The sequence below is a fragment of the Ochotona curzoniae genome, unplaced genomic scaffold, assembly GCF_017591425.1.
Source record: "Ochotona curzoniae isolate NIBS_2020 unplaced genomic scaffold, NIBS_Ocur_1.0 contig_1, whole genome shotgun sequence".
NCBI lineage: Eukaryota > Metazoa > Chordata > Mammalia > Lagomorpha > Ochotonidae > Ochotona > Ochotona curzoniae.
In genome coordinates this window covers 368,700-385,549 of record NW_024464918.1, presented here as the reverse complement: position 1 = coordinate 385,549, position 16,850 = coordinate 368,700, and the positions used below count along the sequence as shown (strand labels likewise).

Genomic DNA, 16,850 nt, shown 5'->3' with positions numbered 1-16,850 from the left:
TCAGTGGGACAGTTTGGACAAAGTCCCAGGGACATCTGGTGGCTTGGCACTGGCTGTGCTGGACTCTGACTGAGGCCCAGGAGACCAAGAGAGCAGGTGCAGTCCCTTCGGTTCACTGGCCCAGCTTGGGCCATGCAAGGGGAGTGACAAGCCAGGGTGGTGATGGGGCATCTATGTGCTGGGAGCCATAGATGCCCAGGGTGCTGATTCTGTCTCCCCATACCTCTAAGCCACCCGAGGGGACATTTCCCGGCATGTACCTTATGCCAGCAGCCAGGCACAGGCAGCCCATCGGGACCCTGGAAAGGAAGAAGGTTGCTGTGACTGAGCTGGACATGAAGTCAGCACCCAACACCCTCACATCCCCCCTCCGCACTCCCCACATATGAGAAGGGCCACCCAGGTGCTGCTGGGAGCCTGCCGGACACCTCACTATCCATTTGGGCAGCAGATTCAGGGGCACACAGTGGCCCGACACTGTCCCAGTCCTCAATGTGTTGCTACTGCACTGAACCAGGACACCAGTGTGGTGCTCACAAGCCAGGGCCACCATGAAGTCACGGCCAGATGCCGGCTGGTCAGGAGGGCCCATCCTGGCCCTGCAGAGGAGCTGTGTGGCTTCGCGTCTGGTGGCTGTGCCATTAGCTCTGACCCCTCACCTTGGGAACCCAGTAGAGCACTCAGGCCTTGAGCGGAAGTGTCTCTATGAGTGTTTCATGGACAAGCCAGCAGAACCCCCTACCACGACCCTAACCCCGGCCCTGCAGACTGGATCTGAGATGAGGCAGGGCAGGCCCAGGTTGCCAGGGTTGATGCTGGGCACCGTGCTGGGGCTGTCTGGAGGCTCCAACAATGCTCACCGAACCGTGGGAGGCAAGCAGGGGGCCGGGAGGGTGGTGAGATCATGGGGACAAAACGGACAGCCCCTGGGGGCCCAGGGGGACTGCAAGCACTTCATTCTGTCCCCAGAAGCACCCATGCACAGACCTCAGACACACCGAGCACTCCCCGGGGCCCCCAGGAACATGCAAAAGACACAGCCCAGGGCTCGGGAGGGAAGGGCAGAATGGATGGGGAGGCACAAACAAGGGGCAGAGGTGTGACATAGGCAGCAGGGCACGCTGGGCACACAGCAGGCCAGGCTGCCTACCACAGGGCAGGGCCCATTGCCCCACGCTGGGGCCCTTGGGCTTGGCACCCCACGCTTGCCTCCGCAGCCAGGATGCTCCTGTTTTGAAGACAAAGGCATGGTGGCTTGCAGGGAAATCTCGGGCAGGGCCTGGAGCTGCAGGTGGGCACACCCCTGGCTGCTCGTGACCCTGTGCACGTGTGTGTGTGTGTGTGTGTGCACACCCCTGTTTCTCAGGCACTCCCCCAAACCCACTGTGAAGAAAGGGGCTGAGGGGCAGAGGGCTGCAGGACTGGGCATGGGCATGTGGGCATGGGTGCTGTTTTTCTGTCTTTCTCGGAGCTCCCTAAGGGAACCTGACATGGAAACCCTTCCTGCTGTCTGGGAAAAAGGGCTGGGCCAGGCCTGGGGGGCTTGGAAGGCAGGCAGGGCCCTCAGGAGGAGGACAGCCGGGTGTAGGGGTTTGGGCTCAGGGCACACAGTGAGAGTGTGGGGATGGGGGATGTCCCGGGTCCTTCGGGAAGGAGAGGACAGCAGGGCAGGGCACTCCCTCTTATCCACTGACTGCAGCCCTGTCTGGTCCCAAGCCCGGAAGGTGGGGGCAGGACCCTTGCTGACCTGGATCCTGCCTCCATAGCAGATTGCCTGTGGCCATCTGGCTGCCCCTCCCCAGGGCCTGGTCCCCCTCCCTGGGCACTCTAATGTCACTCACCCTGGCCAAAGCAAGGTTCACTTCTAGCCTGGCTCCTGTCTACTTTTCGCCCAGGATGGCCAGGTGGGAGTCCTCTCGACTGCCCAGGAACTAAGAAGCCATGACTTGGGCTGGCACTGTGGCTCAACAGCCTAATCCTCCACCTGCCAGTTCCAGCATCCCATATGAATGTCATTCCATGGCCTGGCTGTTCCACTTCTTGTCCAGCTCCCTGCTTGTGGCGTGGGTAAGCAGTGGAGGATGGTTCAAAGCCTTGGAACCCTGCACCCGTGTGTGGGAGACCTGGAGGAAGCTCCTGGCCAACTGGGGAGTGAACAAGCTTTTTGGAAGATCTTTCTCTCTGTCTCTCCTTTTCTCTGTAAATCTGCCTCTCCACTAAAATAAATAAATAAATAAATCTTAAAAACAAGAAAAGGAAGCCATGACTTTGACATGGCTCAACCCTGGGCAGGGCATCTATTTCCAGAAAGCCACGCTCATGGAGGAGGGGAAGGGACCTGAACAGCAGCCACACGGGCACCCTGGCAGTCTGGTGTGAGCACCCTGCCAGGGTCTGGTGTGGGTGCCCTGGCTGGAGATCAGCATAGGCACCCTGGCATGGGGCTGGCATGGGCACCCTGGTCAGCATTGGGTACCCTGGAAGAGGGCTGGTGTGGGCACCCTGGTTGGCATCGGGCGCCCTGGCAGGGTCTGGTGTGGGTGGCCTTGCTGGGGATCAGCATGGGGGCTGGCATGAGTACCCTGGCTGGGGGCTAGAATGGGCACCCTGGCAGGGGCTGGCATGGGCACCATGGCAGGGTCTGATGTGGGTGCCCTGGCTGGGGGCTGGTATGGCCTCTTGTACTTGCACCTGAGCTCTGTGGACAGGGAAGCGCCAGGCTGACAGTGGCTGGCACCCATAGACCGGCATGCGGAATTCTACTGTGCTCTGACACGTACCACGGGACACGGCTGGTCCAGGCCTGGTGGTCCTGGCTCACCCTTCTGACCCTTCACTCCTTTCCGGCCTGGGATTCCTCGCTCCCCCTGCACAGGAAGGGAGAAGGTAGAACGGCTGTGTGGGTCAGGTGCACACAGAAGCGCCAGGCCAGCCGCCATGACGCCCATAGCTTCGCCCTCAGCCTCCCCGACAACCAGCACTCCCCTGGCCTCCTCCCTCCCCTGCTTTGGCCTCCTCGCTCCCCCTCCCACCTCACCTTCTCTCCACGCTCACTCCGATCACCTTTCTCTCCGCGGGGTCCAGGAAAGCCCTGGCAAGGGATTCAGGGTTCACTGTGAGCCCAAAGCTTGGGGGAAGTTTCTGCCCCTTCTCCTTCAGCGCGTGGTACCAGGACAGGCTGGCTGGGCCCCAGCTGTAGGACCCAGGCTGACACCCCGGGATGCTGGCACCAGGGCACCAACCCTGCCTCCTCCGGGGCAGACACTGCTGGGGAAAGCCTCGGGCAGACCTTTAGCCAAGGGCTTTCTCTCCTGTCACTCCTGCCTGAAGTGGCCCTGGCACTTTCTCTCCCGTCACTATCATGGCAGTGGCCCTGGCTTGGCTGGGCACAGAGACCCAGGGAACCATAGGTATTTATGACTTGGGCTTTGTACTGATTAACTTACTATGCTGTTTAAGTGGCAGACAGCGTGTTCCTTGCCAAGCATCTGCTGGGCACGGGCTGGGAATGCAGCCACACTAGGTCTTCTGCAGTGAAGGTGACAGGGACCCTAGCACTTGAGCCAGCACCACTGCCTCCCGGGGGTTGCACTAGCGGGAAGCTGGAGTCAGGAGTCAGGAGCTGCAGCTGGGACCTGAACCATGTACACTGAGAAGGGACATGGGTGTCTTGACTGCTCTGCCAAATATTCACCTCTCTGCTCAATTTCTTGTACGCCCACCTGTCCATCAGCTTGTCTGTCCACGCACTGAGCCAACCCAACTAAGCATGCACTAATCAGGACAGGGCTGTGGGCCGGATGCTGGTGACAGGACAGTGGACTTGCTGTGCCCTGCCCCCTGAGTAGTGGGACAGGTGGTGGGCGTGTTGCTGTGATGGCAGGGACAGCCTGGCAAAAGGGCTCTTTGATCAAGAAGGAGGGGTAGCCTCTGGGCAGGGTCCCAACTTCAGTTAAACCCGGTGGACAAAAGGGACCTTGGGCTGTCCAGGGAACCGGGTGGGCATGTGCGTGAGCCAGATGACACGTTCAGATGGCATGGAGTCTTCAGCTCCATCCCACCTGCCGCCCTGGGTCTGGAGCCCGAGCTAGGCTTCGCGTTGTCTCCTGCCTGGCTCTTTTTACCAGTGGCCCCTGAAGCCAGGAACCCTGATGGGCTTCTTTCTCCTCTTTGCTCCAGCTGTTCCCCAAGGTGGATTCTCTGTCTTGAATCTCCCCCTGTTGCCCTCACAGCAGCTGCCTCATTCCTCCCCCTAGTCCCCACCATTCCCAGTGGTTTCACCCAGAACCCTAGAGCTGATCAACCCTGGCCAATCAGGGCACTGCATCTCCTAAGGTCAGGTGCAGGGTCAGCATGGACCCGAGTCAGGCTGGTGAGATGCGCTCTGGGACAGAAGAGGGAGCCCAATGCTGGCTTCCTGTGGGCTGCCGGGCAGGCCTCACCCTCGAAGGAGCTCAGAAATGCAGTGAACACATACAGAGCAGACACGGGAGAGGATGAAAGGCTGAGTCATGTGGATGTAGGCGTGCTCTGGGTCCATGTGCTCAGCTGTCAGATTGTTCAGGCGTAGGTAACTTTAAGCTGGTTTCAATATCTCCTTCCCACAACACTGATGGCTGAAGTGTCTCTTACCAGGGTTCCTCCCTGCTCTAATGTATCATCCATCCACTATCCATCCATTGCCCATCTGTCCATTCTGTGCTGCAATGTATCATCCGTCCATCCTTCCATTGTCTATCCATCCATCTGACCACCCATTCATGTGTGTATCAGTCACCTAGGCGCTGCCATTCACCCAGCGTTCATTCATTGCCACCATCCTCCGCCCATGTACCCTCATCCATAAAGTGCCTCCTCCTGGCTTAGCACTCGGGTTGGCACTGAGGACTCGGGCAGCATCCAGGCCTGGGAATGGGACCATCCTGGAGGCAGCCAGCTCAGGCTCCTGCTGTATGAATGTACCAAGGCAGGAGATACACTCGCAATGAACAATGAATGAGGCACTTACATCTAGTCCTGGCTCGCCGGGCCTGCCCTGGGGAGAGACACAGAGGGGGTGAGATGGAGCGGGATGGTGGACGGGACCTGGTAGCACAGCTGCTGGGAAGCTGGATCCCGTGGGCTGGCCACGGACATGGAGACCAGGAGACACGCCCACCCTGCAGGCCTGAACGCAGGGCATCCGCAGAGTCTGTTCCCTGCTCAGTGGGGCGCAGGGCTGAGAGATACCCGGGACGTGTGGTCACAGGGGGTGGTATTGGAGTGTACCCGGGTTTACCTTCTCTCCTTTGGTTCCTGGCAGTCCAATGAGGCCTGGTGGGCCAGCTGGCCCCTGGGTGGAAAAAAAAAAATAGGTCAGAATGCATTGAAAGAACAGGAGGGACCACCGCTAGGGTCAAGCAAGGCTGGTGACACTCACAGGCAGCCCGCTGGGGCCTCTCTCACCCAACGCACCCTTCTCTCCTTTTGCTCCGTCCAAGCCCTGGAAACAAAGGGGGAGGAGAATCAGACAGACAGCCGGCCTGGGAGCCCGCAGCCCCAGAGCCAGTCCGACTGAGCCCAGCGGAGGGGCACACTCCAGCTGCGGTGGGCCTTGCTCCGTGCCCTCAGGGGTGAGAGTCACGGGAGGAGCTGTGTGTGTGCACTTTCAACCCAGCACGCCCTGCAGCCACCGTGGGAGGGGACTGTGGCCACATCTACTGCACAGATAGCCCAGGAGCCCGGCCCCATGCTGCGAAGGCCAAGGAAGGGCAGAGCTGGACAGCTGTCAGGTCTCCAGGCCCCAACCCTGGATTGGATGCCTCACAGCTGCTCCTACTGCTTCTAAACTGGCTCAGGGACAGCCTTGGTCAGAACCAGAAGCTGCACCTGAGCATAGGGCTGCTGGCTTGGTCCCATCAGACCCAGAACTCCACCATGGACTGCCCAGGAGAGTAGCAAGAGCTATGCCCTTTCCTCCCCAATTCAGGGGACATGGGCTGCGTGGAGTGACAGGGAGCTGGGCCAGGCATGGGGACGGGCCACACCAGTCGTTTTAAGAGCCGAGAACACACATTATGTACCACAGCCAGCTGCGTGCTGTGGCCTGGAGGAAGGAAGGAAGGGGGTTGGGAAGGCGAGTGGGCGGCACAGGGCTGGGCTAGGCGGCCAGAGGAAGAGCAAAGGAGGCCTGGGAACTTTGGCCAGAGGGACAAAGTTCAAGAAAAGAGGCCCGGTATGGGGGTGGGGCACGCACTAATGGATGTGCAAAGCTCAGCCGTGGTAGACCAGTGTGGGGCCCTCCCTTGTCCCCCCCGGGGAAGGCTGCCTGAAGCTGTTTAGTTGTGTCTGCAGCCACCAAGGTGGCTTCTGTCCACTCACCTTGGGACCCTGGACTCCCTGAAGACCCTGGAGGAAAAAGCAGAAGGCAAGTCAGGCAGGTGGCCTGCTGGGCTTGGGGCCAGGGCCAGGGCCTGAGGCTCTCACTGGGGGTCCAGGGTGTGCCCGCTGGGCCTCAGGCCCTCCCTGGCCCTGTTGGCCTAGTCTGGCTCTGCCCTCCTTTGCCGCTCTCCTGAAGGAATCTCCTGCCCTCCCCACTCCACCCCCTGGTCGCCAGGCTGCTGCAAACCAAGCACTCTTACCATGGGGCCTGGAGGGCCCGGGGGGCCGGGTGGCCCTGGCTCCGCTATGATCTGGGTCTAGGAGGGCCAGAGATAGGTCAGTCACACACTGTCTGCCACCCCCACCCCGGCTGGCACCCAGCTTACCACTCTCACTCTGGGTCGGCGGGGATGGTATGGGGTGGGGTAGGGCACTCCCATTTCTCCCAGGAAGGCACAGCCTGGGCAGGAGCTCAGCCAGAGGGTTCTTGGGTGGGCTCAGTGGGGACCCACATCCTGGGGCTCCTCATTCCTCCGCCCTGGGTTGGGTCAGGCCAGTGGCCTGTCTCAATACTCGGGGTCCCCACGGGGTCAGGGCACCCTCAGTACCCCCTTACCAGGCTCTCCTGGAGGCTGTCAGAAGCTGACTCTCCCTTCTCTCCCTTGAGGCCGTCAGCACCCTGCAGGATGCAGTGGCCTGTCAGTCCCTTCCACTGGCCACCTAAAATACCCCTCACGGGGCTGGGCTCACCCACCGCCCCTGCGCCTCTGCCCCGTGCTGGCAGGGTAAGTTCGCCAAGCGTTCCCCAGGTCAGTGCGGGCCTGGCGTAGTGGGCAGAGTAGTGTTTAGGGAGTGCACTGCCAGCCTTGCGGTGTGAAGGCTAGGAAGCTGAGGTGCAGGGAGGCTAAGCTGCCCATCCAGGGCTCCAGAGTCAGGCAGAGATGGAAGAGGAGGCAGCTGGATGTGAGCGCAGCGTGCCCGCTGCCCTCGGCCTACTCCCCGCCTTGTCACGGTGAGCCCTGGGGTGTGGGTGACAGGAAGGGGGTGGCTGATGGCCATGGCTGCAGTGGGTGCGGGGACTGCAGGACCTAGCATGGGCACACCTTGCCCTCCCTCACGCAGGCCTGCTCTCTTCACATGGCCCCCAGCAGCTGCCCTACATGGGGCACATGTTCACCTTGGGACCCCTAGAACAGCAGGTAAGCTGGTCAGGGTCCCGCCCAGGCACGTACCGGAAGGCCGGACAAACCCATGTCTCCTGCTTCTCCTTTGGGTCCAGTTGGCCCAGGCTCTCCTGGGTCTCCTTTCGGTCCTTTGGGACCCTGAAAACCACAAAAATAAGGAGTCAGTAGGACTCAGCAGGCCTCCCTTCCCCCACCCTGGAGGGGCCCCAGGCCAGACCCCTGCTACTCCTGGGGGGTCCCCACCTCCAGACAAGGCAGCTGGAAGTTTTAGCAGAATGCAGGGAGATGAGAATGGTGTGTGCCTGTGTGTGTGCCCAGCACAGGCACTGCATGCAGGGTGCAGGGGCTGGGGTTGGGGGGCCAGGGACAGACCTTCAGGGGCACTCATGGAGACACCCCTTTGCTCACATCTCAGTCCCCAAATACCCTTCCAAGTGCTGCCTTCTCTCACTAAGCCCATGATGCCCATCCTGGGGACCAGCAGTGACAAGACACCCGGAGACGCCAAGAGTGATGGTCATACATGGGCACACACAGGCTCACACACAAACACAGGCACACACCCAGGCTCACACCCAGGCACACACACACAAACACACTCGGGCACACGCAGGTATATGCAAGCACACACAGGTTCACACACAAACACACCCAGGCACACCCAGGTATACACAGGCACACACAGACTCACACACAAACACCCAGGCACCCATGCACACACTCAGGCTGTCTGATACCACGCTCTGCACTGCCCACAAGCTGGAAAGCCCACAGACCTTCTCTCCATCGACTCCGGGAGCACCGGGCAGGCCGAGCTCGCCCTGGAAAGGAACAGAGGATCACCAGTGCTTGTGCCCTTCCTGTGTCTGATGGCCCGAGGGATGGCTTTCCCGGCTTCCCTGGCTGCCATGCCCACTGCTTTGCAGCTGGCTTCCCAGGGCCACGCCACAGGTCTGGGTCTCCTCTCCTTGATTCCTGTGCCCCTCCTGGGAGATGTGGCCTGTGGCTGTGTTCTGTAAGCCCCAGATGTGACAGAAGTGGAAGCTGAAGCTCAATGTACTCATGAACTTGCTCTAGGCATCAGAACCCAGGAGCAATGGTGGCAGGCCCGAGCCTCGCCTGACTTTACCCTGAGACAAGCAGGCATGCATAAACTAGCAGGTGCAACCGCAGGAATGGTTCTGGGTGTGGGTGGGGCTGCTGTGATGTCACAGCTTAAATGCATGAAGGGGACCTCCCAGGGAGTAGCGGGGCCTGGGAGGAGGGGTGCTCTGCTGGGTTAGGAAGGGAGACCCCTTTCTCTGAATCCCCAGGAGTAAGGCTAGGACTGCAAGAGGGAAGCTGAGGGTCCCCTGGAGGAGGGGCAAGGGTGGGGGGGTGGTGTCCTGGAGGCAGGAGTCTGTAACTGACCTTGGCTCCGGGTATCCCTGGGGGTCCTGGAGGCCCCTGTGGCCCTGGAGGCCCCTGTGTGCAGAAGTTGGCTCGTTAGTGCTTAGGACAGGACCTTGTCCCCCGGGGCCAAGCCCTGTGGAACTCGGCTGTAGCAGGGTTAAGTGTCCCCAGCACCACATCCCACTCAATTGGGTTGGGTCACACTGCACGTTGCTTTCATGGTCCCCATCACCTGGGGGAGGGGAGGCTCTGGCTCCTCACGAGGGGCACCTGGTTTTGTGCCCCAGCTGGAGAGCCCAGAGACCCCTCCCTTTGGAATCCAGTCTTCCTCACGTACGCATCCTTCCCAACACGCTTGCTCAAGATCCTGCTGCGGGCTCCCTGCTGTCTCCTGAAGCTTCAATCCTTGCAGACGCTCAAGGCCAGCCAATAGCTGCCTCTCCAGCCGTGGCCAGCTGCCACACCTGCCTGGCCTGTCTGCCCTCTGGCTTTGTTGTCTGCCGCCTGCCGACCCTGCTCTCACAGGTGCAGCTGAGGCCGGCCTGTTGGCCCATCCCTCCACATCCCCCAAGCTCATGCCCCTCTCACAGGTGCACCCAGCCTGGCCTTCCAGGTGGCTTTTTTTCCTGTGCTGCTCAGCCTCGTGCAGGCACGGGCATGTGCCGCCCTCTCTGGCGAGCTCCCTGCCACCCCCGGCCTGTGCCGCTCTCCCTGCCCACTGGCCTGTGCTGTTCCTCTTTCACTGTGATCCATAGATCTCCCTTTGCTCAGGACCTGCCTGCCCGTCACACTGAGCTGTCATCCCAAGCTGGCATCTAAGATGCATCCCCTGCCTGCCTGCCTGTCTGAACCACCCTCCTCCATGTGTGCCCACCCTCAGGGCCACCCACACCACACCACTCCGTGCCATGCCATGCCACACCATGCAGCCGGGGCAGGCCATAGTTACCACCAGCTTGTACTTCCCCGAGGCCTGCGGGAGACAACTGTAGTTGAAGCTCAGGTGCCAAGGCTGGTCTGGATACTGACATGTGTCTCTTATCTCCCCCAGGGAGCTGTGAGCAGCTGGCACCTCCTTGGCTGGTGGGTGCCAGGTGTGCCAGTCACTAGACAAGGCCTCAGAGGCCACGCAAGTCCTCCGGGGGCCGGCCTTGCTGTTCCCACAGCAGGGTTAGAAGGTCCAGCCCTCCAGCCACAGCTCCTTAAGGGGAAGGCTCCCAGGGGCACCCGTGGGCCTAAATGCCAGGAAATGCCCAGCCTCCTGCCCTGCTGGGGAGCTCCCTTTTTGCCTTGGCCTCCAGGGAGCTCAGGACCATATGAGCAGGTTCACCGCAGCTGCGTCGGCACCGTGCGGGTCCCAGCACTGACGTCCCCATTGGGTGTGCTGTGCACTTGCTATTGTGTTAAGTCTTCCGGCCCATTGTGCACAGATGCACAGGAAGTGGAGGGGACTCCTCCAGGAGAGGGTTGCTGAGGGTGCCTCCCGTCCCCTGTCCTGGCTTACGATACCTTCAGGGAATCCAGGATGCGGCCATCGTAGTCAATCACCACTGTATCTCCCTGCTCGCCCTTGAGGCCTGGCGGACCCTGAGGCAGAAGGAAGGGTGAGGTACAGGAGAGGGCTGTGAGGGGGCCTCTGTGTGCGTGAGCCCCCCACACCGCACAGGGGCTGTGTCTGATAGGGTGCCATCCCATGAGGGGATGGGTGGGCTCCTTCCCTCCTCTGAGAGGCAACTGTGCTTCCCCCGCTGACCTCCACGCCACATGTCCTCGTCTCCACTCCCTGCTGGACACAGGCCCACACCTGGGCCCACCTCTGCAGGTGCCCATGCCTGCAGGCATGCGCGCTGCTGCTGTCCCTCCCTGCACGTCCAGGCCAGGCTGCTTTGGCTGGGAGACCAGGGGGAAGGTCATGAACACGGAGCTCCCGCCCTGAGCCTTGGCTGCTGCTATTCATATCCAGGATCCATGACCAGAACACAGCCCAACGCCCAGGAACCTGCGTGGTCATTTCCCCAGTGACAGGGGCTGCTTGCAAAGGCCTGGGCCTGGCCGGGGTAGCTGCGTTCTTGTGACAGTACAAGCTGGGCTGGGGAGGGGGGGCTGGGAAAAAGGTCAAGGTCGCCCGCCATGGGTAGAGTCCTAACACCTGACCCAGGCTTGAATACACAAAGAAAAGTCTAGAAGGGTGTATACATCCCTGGGGAGGGCGGGAACTCTGATTTTATACAGTAGTAGCAGACCATTTTGTCCCAAGCACATATTAGGAATGTCAAAGAAAAACTCCTTCAAGAAGACTCCCACTTCCTGTAGCTCTCTGGGTCCCTTTGGGACTTTGTGGGGACTGTTGCAGCCCCTGGCATTCTGTCTCCCTGGGGCCCACGGGGGCGGGGTGGTGGTGGCCGGAAGTGCTGCTTACCCGGGGCCCTGTGGCTCCGGCGGCGCCTCCATGGCCGGGCTCCCCCTGTGGAGACACATGGGTGCAGTGAGGGTTACATGTTCACCGCCAGTACCCCTCCATTCCCAGAGGGGTTCAGGGTGGAGCGCTGAGGACAGTCCTCCAGGACCGGCTGGCCAGTGGCAGGGCCTGGGATGGAGGGCCAGTTAGCCAGAGATTGGGCCGAGCCCAGGCCTGGTCACCCACCCACACGCACCACCTCCCGTCCTTTGCCAGCTTCCAACTGTGCATCGAGGAAGAGCCCACCCAAAGGGGCAAATTCACAAGGACATGATTTCTCCCCTCCTGCCGGGGAGATGGGCTGACCATGCCTCGCTGGTGCTGGAGCTACGTGCTCCAACGTCACCTTTGGTCCCGGAGCACCGTCCACACCGCTTTCTCCTCGGGGTCCCACGCTCCCTGGCTCACCCTGTAATGGAAACATCTGCTGTGAGCACCTGGGCAGGCTGGGGCTGCGGACCTGCCCAGCACAGCTGAGCCCACCGACGGAGCTGGCTGTGGCTTCCAGGCTACTCCCAGCCCAGTGTTCACCTTCCAAGCTTGGTCTTGAGTTTGGGTAGACATTAGGGGGAAGGCTGTAGGGGTTTGGCAAGCTGTCTCCAGGAGCAGGGGATAAGGGCGAGAGATAAGATGATATTTAGTCCCTGACTAGGGCACGGGGCAGACAGTGGGGTCACCCTATGGGACAATGGATGATATGCCAGGGCTGTTAGTGAGTGGGCCCCGCGCCTTCCTACCGTACCAGACGTCAGACCCTGCCATGGTGAGGGGCTTCACCAGGCCCAGAGAGGAGGTTGAGGGGTCTCTGGCAGAGGTACCCATACCTACCTTAGGCCCTGGGGGTCCGGGGAGCCCAGGCTGACTTGGCGTCCCGTCATCCCCCTGAGAAGAGAACAGGTGAATCGCAGACACACCGGGAGGCCTCCAAGTGTTTGTGGTCCTTCCGCTTTAGCACACCCCAGCACCCTGGGTCCCTGTCAGTACTGGACACAGCAGAGTCAGAGTGGCCTCTGTCCCCTGCTCCTATCAGCTTAATGCCAGCTTTGGGCAAGCCTCAGCAAGAATGGATGGACAGGTAAAGGCGAGTGTACTCATTCATTCGGAAAGCATCTACAGGAGGACACGGGATGGAGGGGGTCAGGCAGAGGCTTGCTGCAGCAGGGGCCCCGAGGAGGGGTGGTGGTGGGGGACCTGCAGTGTTGTTGGGCATGGCATGGGGCAGAGGGAAGGGCCTGGCCGGGTGGCAGGGTGAGGATGATTTGTCACCAGTTTGGTGACTGGTGCCCAAGCCTGAGTGCATGTCAGTGCCCGTCAGGGGTCCTTAGGCCCTGCTTTCAGAGTCCTGGGTGGGCCCTGGAATCTGTATTTCTCGTAAGCGCCTGTGATGCTGTTGCTGCTGGCCTTAGGGCCACACTTCGAGAGCCATAGCGCCAGGCCTGGAAGTGGGCACATATTCCTAGTGCTTGAGGAGTGGGAGAATGCCAGAAGGCATGACGTTGCGTTAGGACAGGGCAGCCACCCATCGTGAGGCCTGGGGTCTGGGGAAGAGAAACACACCTTCCCTGTATCCCACAGCTGGGGACCCTGGCCCTGCCCTCAGGACTCTGCCAGGTGGGCACTTCCTGATCTTGCTCTCAGGAGTCCTGGGATCACCCTGGGGGTACAAAAGGGGCCATTTGCTCCTCATGGGCAAGGGGAATCCCGGCTGCCATGAGCCAAAGGTTCTGGAGCCCCTCAGAAGGTGCCTGTGGGCGTAGGCCAGGCAGCTGGGACTCCCCTCCTGAGCTGTGACCCTGCGCACGTCACTGGCCTTGCAAGCAGGGAGGTGGGAGGTGGCGGGAGCAGGCCAGGGGTGAGGAGCCAATGCATCCTTGCTCCCAGGAGCACCTCTGGGTGCTGCTCCCTCCCCAGGCTCTCCTTCAACCCCCCCTCCCCCCGCCCCCAGCTCCTGTGGGAAGGCCCTGGGGCTGCTCCAGGAGGGAAGGAGCCAGGAGATGTTGCCACTAGCTTGTGGGATCTGAGCCTGACTCTACTGCCCAGGCCTGGGGAAGGGGTAGGGAATGAGGGGCACTCACCTTAGGCCCTGGGGGTCCCTTGGGGCCCTGGAACAAGAGAAGAGAAAGCGCTGAACTTGGCACTGGGCCTGTCTGACTTGTCAGTTTGGCTGTAAAGGTTAACTCCAAGCCTAGAGAAGCAGCTGGCTGCCCAGCTCTAGTGGCTGTGGAGTTGCCCAGTGGGCTGCAGGCTCCTGGCTTTGGGGGGTGTGTGGCATTCCTCCGGGTGGGGGGGGAGCCGCAGCCCAGCCATTCCCCGCTGGCAGCCAGGTCTGGGGGTGTGTGTGGGAGGTGCCCTGGGTACTGACAGTGTCACCGTTCTGGCCAGGCTCTCCTTTGGGACCCAGATGGGGCACAGAAGGCAGTGATGAGGATGTGAGGGCCCATGGACACGAGCTCCCGTACCTTCCCCAGCCCCTCCTGTGCAGGTCAGACAGCTGAGGCTTGGAGAGCTACACACCCACCAATGGCCAGGGAGGGGCTGGACCACCACCTGCCCCCCAGAGGGGCCCTGGAGTCAGTGTCCTGAATGTTGGGGGGGGGTCCCACACTGTGGCTTGGGCCAGGCAGGGCTGGGGACGGGGGTCTGGCTACTGGGTTTGGGTTAGGATGACTGAGGCTAGGGAGGGTAGGGAAAGGCTGGGGCCACTCATCAGCCGCAAAGCAAGAGCCCACCGAGGAGTCTCAGGGTCAGGCTTGGGACGGAGACTGTAACCTAACTCAGGGTTGGGGTCTGAGAGTCTACTTGGGGTTAAAGTTGGCTTTTGAGTGGGGGGTCCAAGCCTGCAGGGATCACGGTTAGGGTCTGTTAAGTCTGGATTTGCAATGTGATCTCAGGACCAAGGTTTGGATAGGCTTAGGGGCCTGGTTATGTTCGAGCTCAGGTTTGGCTGGGGCAAGGGTCTGGTCAGGGTTAGTGTTAACGTTAGGGTTGGGTTTGGGTTTGGTGTCAAGGACAGGATGTGACTTGGGGCTGAGGTTGGGGACTGGCTCTGGGGTCAGGGTTTGGGTGAGCACAGCAGCTGGTCTTGGGGGGCGGCTGTCCAGTGCCACGCCTTTTCTTACCGCTGGACCTTGTTCTCCCTGGGGACCGTCTCTCCCAGTGTCGCCAGGAGGGCCCCGGGCCCCGGGAGGTCCAGGGGGACCCGGAGGCCCAGCAGCTCCAGCTTGTCCTTGGTCTCCCTGAAAGAGAAGGGGCTGGCATGACCCTGAGGTTAGGGCAAAGGCTCCCAGCCCGCAGAGAGCTCCCTGCCCCTGACACGGGCAGCTCTTGGAGGGCAGGGTTCTGTGGCTGCTGAGTCCCTGTTTGCTGCGGGCAGCCTTGAGAGCTGATAGGGCCCTGGAGCTGATCCAGTGTTGGCATGAGAGATGGCGCACTCTGGCGCTCTTGTTTCTAGAAGGGAGCCTGGGGTGTCCCCTGGGAGACCTTCCCAGGTGCTCAGCTCCTGCTCCCTTCCAGGGAGGGACACCCCGGGCACCCAATGCAGAGGTGTGTTGGTCCCCACAGTAGCCTGAGCCTGCGTGTTCACTGCTGCCGCGTTAGTCAGCACTTCCAACTAGAAACCACCCAGAGGCGAATGGTTAGCTGGGATGGGCTAACCAATCACTCCCCAGCAAGGAACAGAGGACAAGACACGGACACATGCAAGGGTGGGCAGGCACCCTGAGAGGTCACACCCAGGCACACAATGTCACACAACCGTGAGTGACAAAGTTAGAGAGATGGAGAGCAGGGTGGTGATCGCCCGGGCGCTGGGCTCAGCAGGCGGCAGGTGGGCAGGAGGCCATCGCAGCCTTCCTCGGGGGGCTCTGAGAGGTGCTCACCCTGGTGTACACGCCACTGCACAGAACAGTCACAAGAGGGTGCGGGAAGCCAGGGGTACCCGATACCGAGTCAGGTTGGTCTCCTTTGTGGGACTGTGCCACAACGAGGCACAGCATCACCACTGGATACAGGTCCCCTCGGGGCGTTGCCTAGGGAAACGGCAGGGGAGACTACAACCATCTCTCAACAGAGCTATAAAATGGGAGGGCAGGGTCACAGCCCTTCCTGTACAACGTCAAATCCCCAAGCCTTGGAGTGGTGTTAGTGCCAGGTCAGACCTCAGGGGCCCCACCTGGGAGAAGGGCAGGGCACCATGTGACTGGCCCCTCCTGGCTGCCCCAGAGGGACCCACCCAGCATGAGCACAGGGCTCAGGAAGTGGGTATGCCTGGTCACAATGCCAGCAGCTGCCCACCTACTTGCGACTAAACGCTGTGGGCCCAGCACTGGAGAGGATTCCCAGGAGAGGCTCTTACTTGGGCCTCTGACAAGCTGACAGGGGCTGTTACTGTCCCATTTTCCAGATGTGGAGGTTGGGGGGAAGGGGTGTGGGACTTGGTGAGGCTGAACCTCCTCTGGTGGCCACAGACTCCCTCCTGCTTTAAAATAACTTGTGTCTCTGGCAAAACCATCCTGTTTTCCCAATTACAAATACTAATGGAGGCTCTCCATGTCCACCCTCTGGATCCCCTGATGGGGTTGGCACGGCCAGGGTCCTGGTGGAAGGAAAGATGGGGGGACAGCATGGCATGGTCCCTCGCTGTGCTGCTGAAAGGGTAGCCACGCCTGTTTCCCTCTGTGTTGGCCCAGGCACGCTCGGGGACCCCTCCTCGCCCTCAGCGCTCCTCTCACAGCTCTGGGGCTGCAACTGGGGAGCACCAACCTGGTCTCTGCTCCAGGCAGATGAAGCGACTTGCACGGGAGCAGAGACCAGGGGAGGTGCCCACCCCCACCCCTCCAGGGCCTGGGTGGCTGAGGTCTGACCCTGGTGATGCAGGGGTGGGGACAGTGAGCATGGCACACGACACACCAGCAGGCTTGGGCTGCACGCTTGTGCCATCTACCTTGAGGACACGGAGATTGTACACGTGGTGGTCGCCGCGTACAAAGCCTGGACTGAGCCATGGGAAAACCATCTGGTCAGTAGACAATGGAGTGGTTAGCGGGGCAGGTGGGGGACTTAAAACCCCAGGAATATTTCCGGAGCCACTGAGCCCACCCTGGAAAGGTAGCTGACTCTCAAGATGGCCTTAAACTTCCCCCTCTGACCTTGCTGCCCCCCTGCTCCCGTCAAGAGCTGGGGTCTCCTTTGCCCCTCCTCAGACAGTCCCACTTCCTGCCCCTTGCCCTGCTGCTGGTGGAAGCAGCTATGCTGCAAGAAGCCCCAGCCAACGCGGGGAGCCGCATGTAGGCGCTGCCCTGCTGAGCACAGGAGGGTCTTGTCACCGGGGTTTCTGGCCCTGGAGTCTTGGCTTGCAAGCATGTGGGAGTCCCTGTCAGCTGGGGACTGTGAGCGATCATTGCAGATCCCAGGGAACCCACAGGCTGGAGGATTCCAGTCTCTCCAGGAGCAGGTAT

The 16,850-nt window shown here is 61.0% G+C and overlaps 1 protein-coding gene across 1 annotated transcript in view; it reads right to left on the bottom strand.

Moving 5' to 3' along the window:
• Positions 1-16,850, bottom strand: part of COL23A1 (collagen type XXIII alpha 1 chain) — a 282,364-nt gene continuing 265,514 nt past the window's right edge. Inside the window, exons 9-28 of the mRNA XM_040973788.1 lie at positions 14,515-14,630; positions 13,757-13,793; positions 13,470-13,496; positions 12,223-12,276; positions 11,741-11,803; positions 11,356-11,400; positions 10,446-10,523; positions 8,955-9,008; positions 8,321-8,365; positions 7,593-7,682; positions 6,977-7,039; positions 6,621-6,677; positions 6,361-6,387; positions 5,420-5,482; positions 5,279-5,332; positions 5,009-5,035; positions 3,038-3,091; positions 2,781-2,867; positions 261-299; positions 1-69 (exon numbers count right to left, since the gene is read on the bottom strand). Of these exons, the coding sequence (XP_040829722.1) occupies positions 1-69; positions 261-299; positions 2,781-2,867; positions 3,038-3,091; positions 5,009-5,035; positions 5,279-5,332; positions 5,420-5,482; positions 6,361-6,387; positions 6,621-6,677; positions 6,977-7,039; positions 7,593-7,682; positions 8,321-8,365; positions 8,955-9,008; positions 10,446-10,523; positions 11,356-11,400; positions 11,741-11,803; positions 12,223-12,276; positions 13,470-13,496; positions 13,757-13,793; positions 14,515-14,630 (1,149 nt within the window). The remainder of the gene's footprint in view (positions 70-260; positions 300-2,780; positions 2,868-3,037; positions 3,092-5,008; positions 5,036-5,278; positions 5,333-5,419; positions 5,483-6,360; positions 6,388-6,620; positions 6,678-6,976; positions 7,040-7,592; positions 7,683-8,320; positions 8,366-8,954; positions 9,009-10,445; positions 10,524-11,355; positions 11,401-11,740; positions 11,804-12,222; positions 12,277-13,469; positions 13,497-13,756; positions 13,794-14,514; positions 14,631-16,850) is intronic.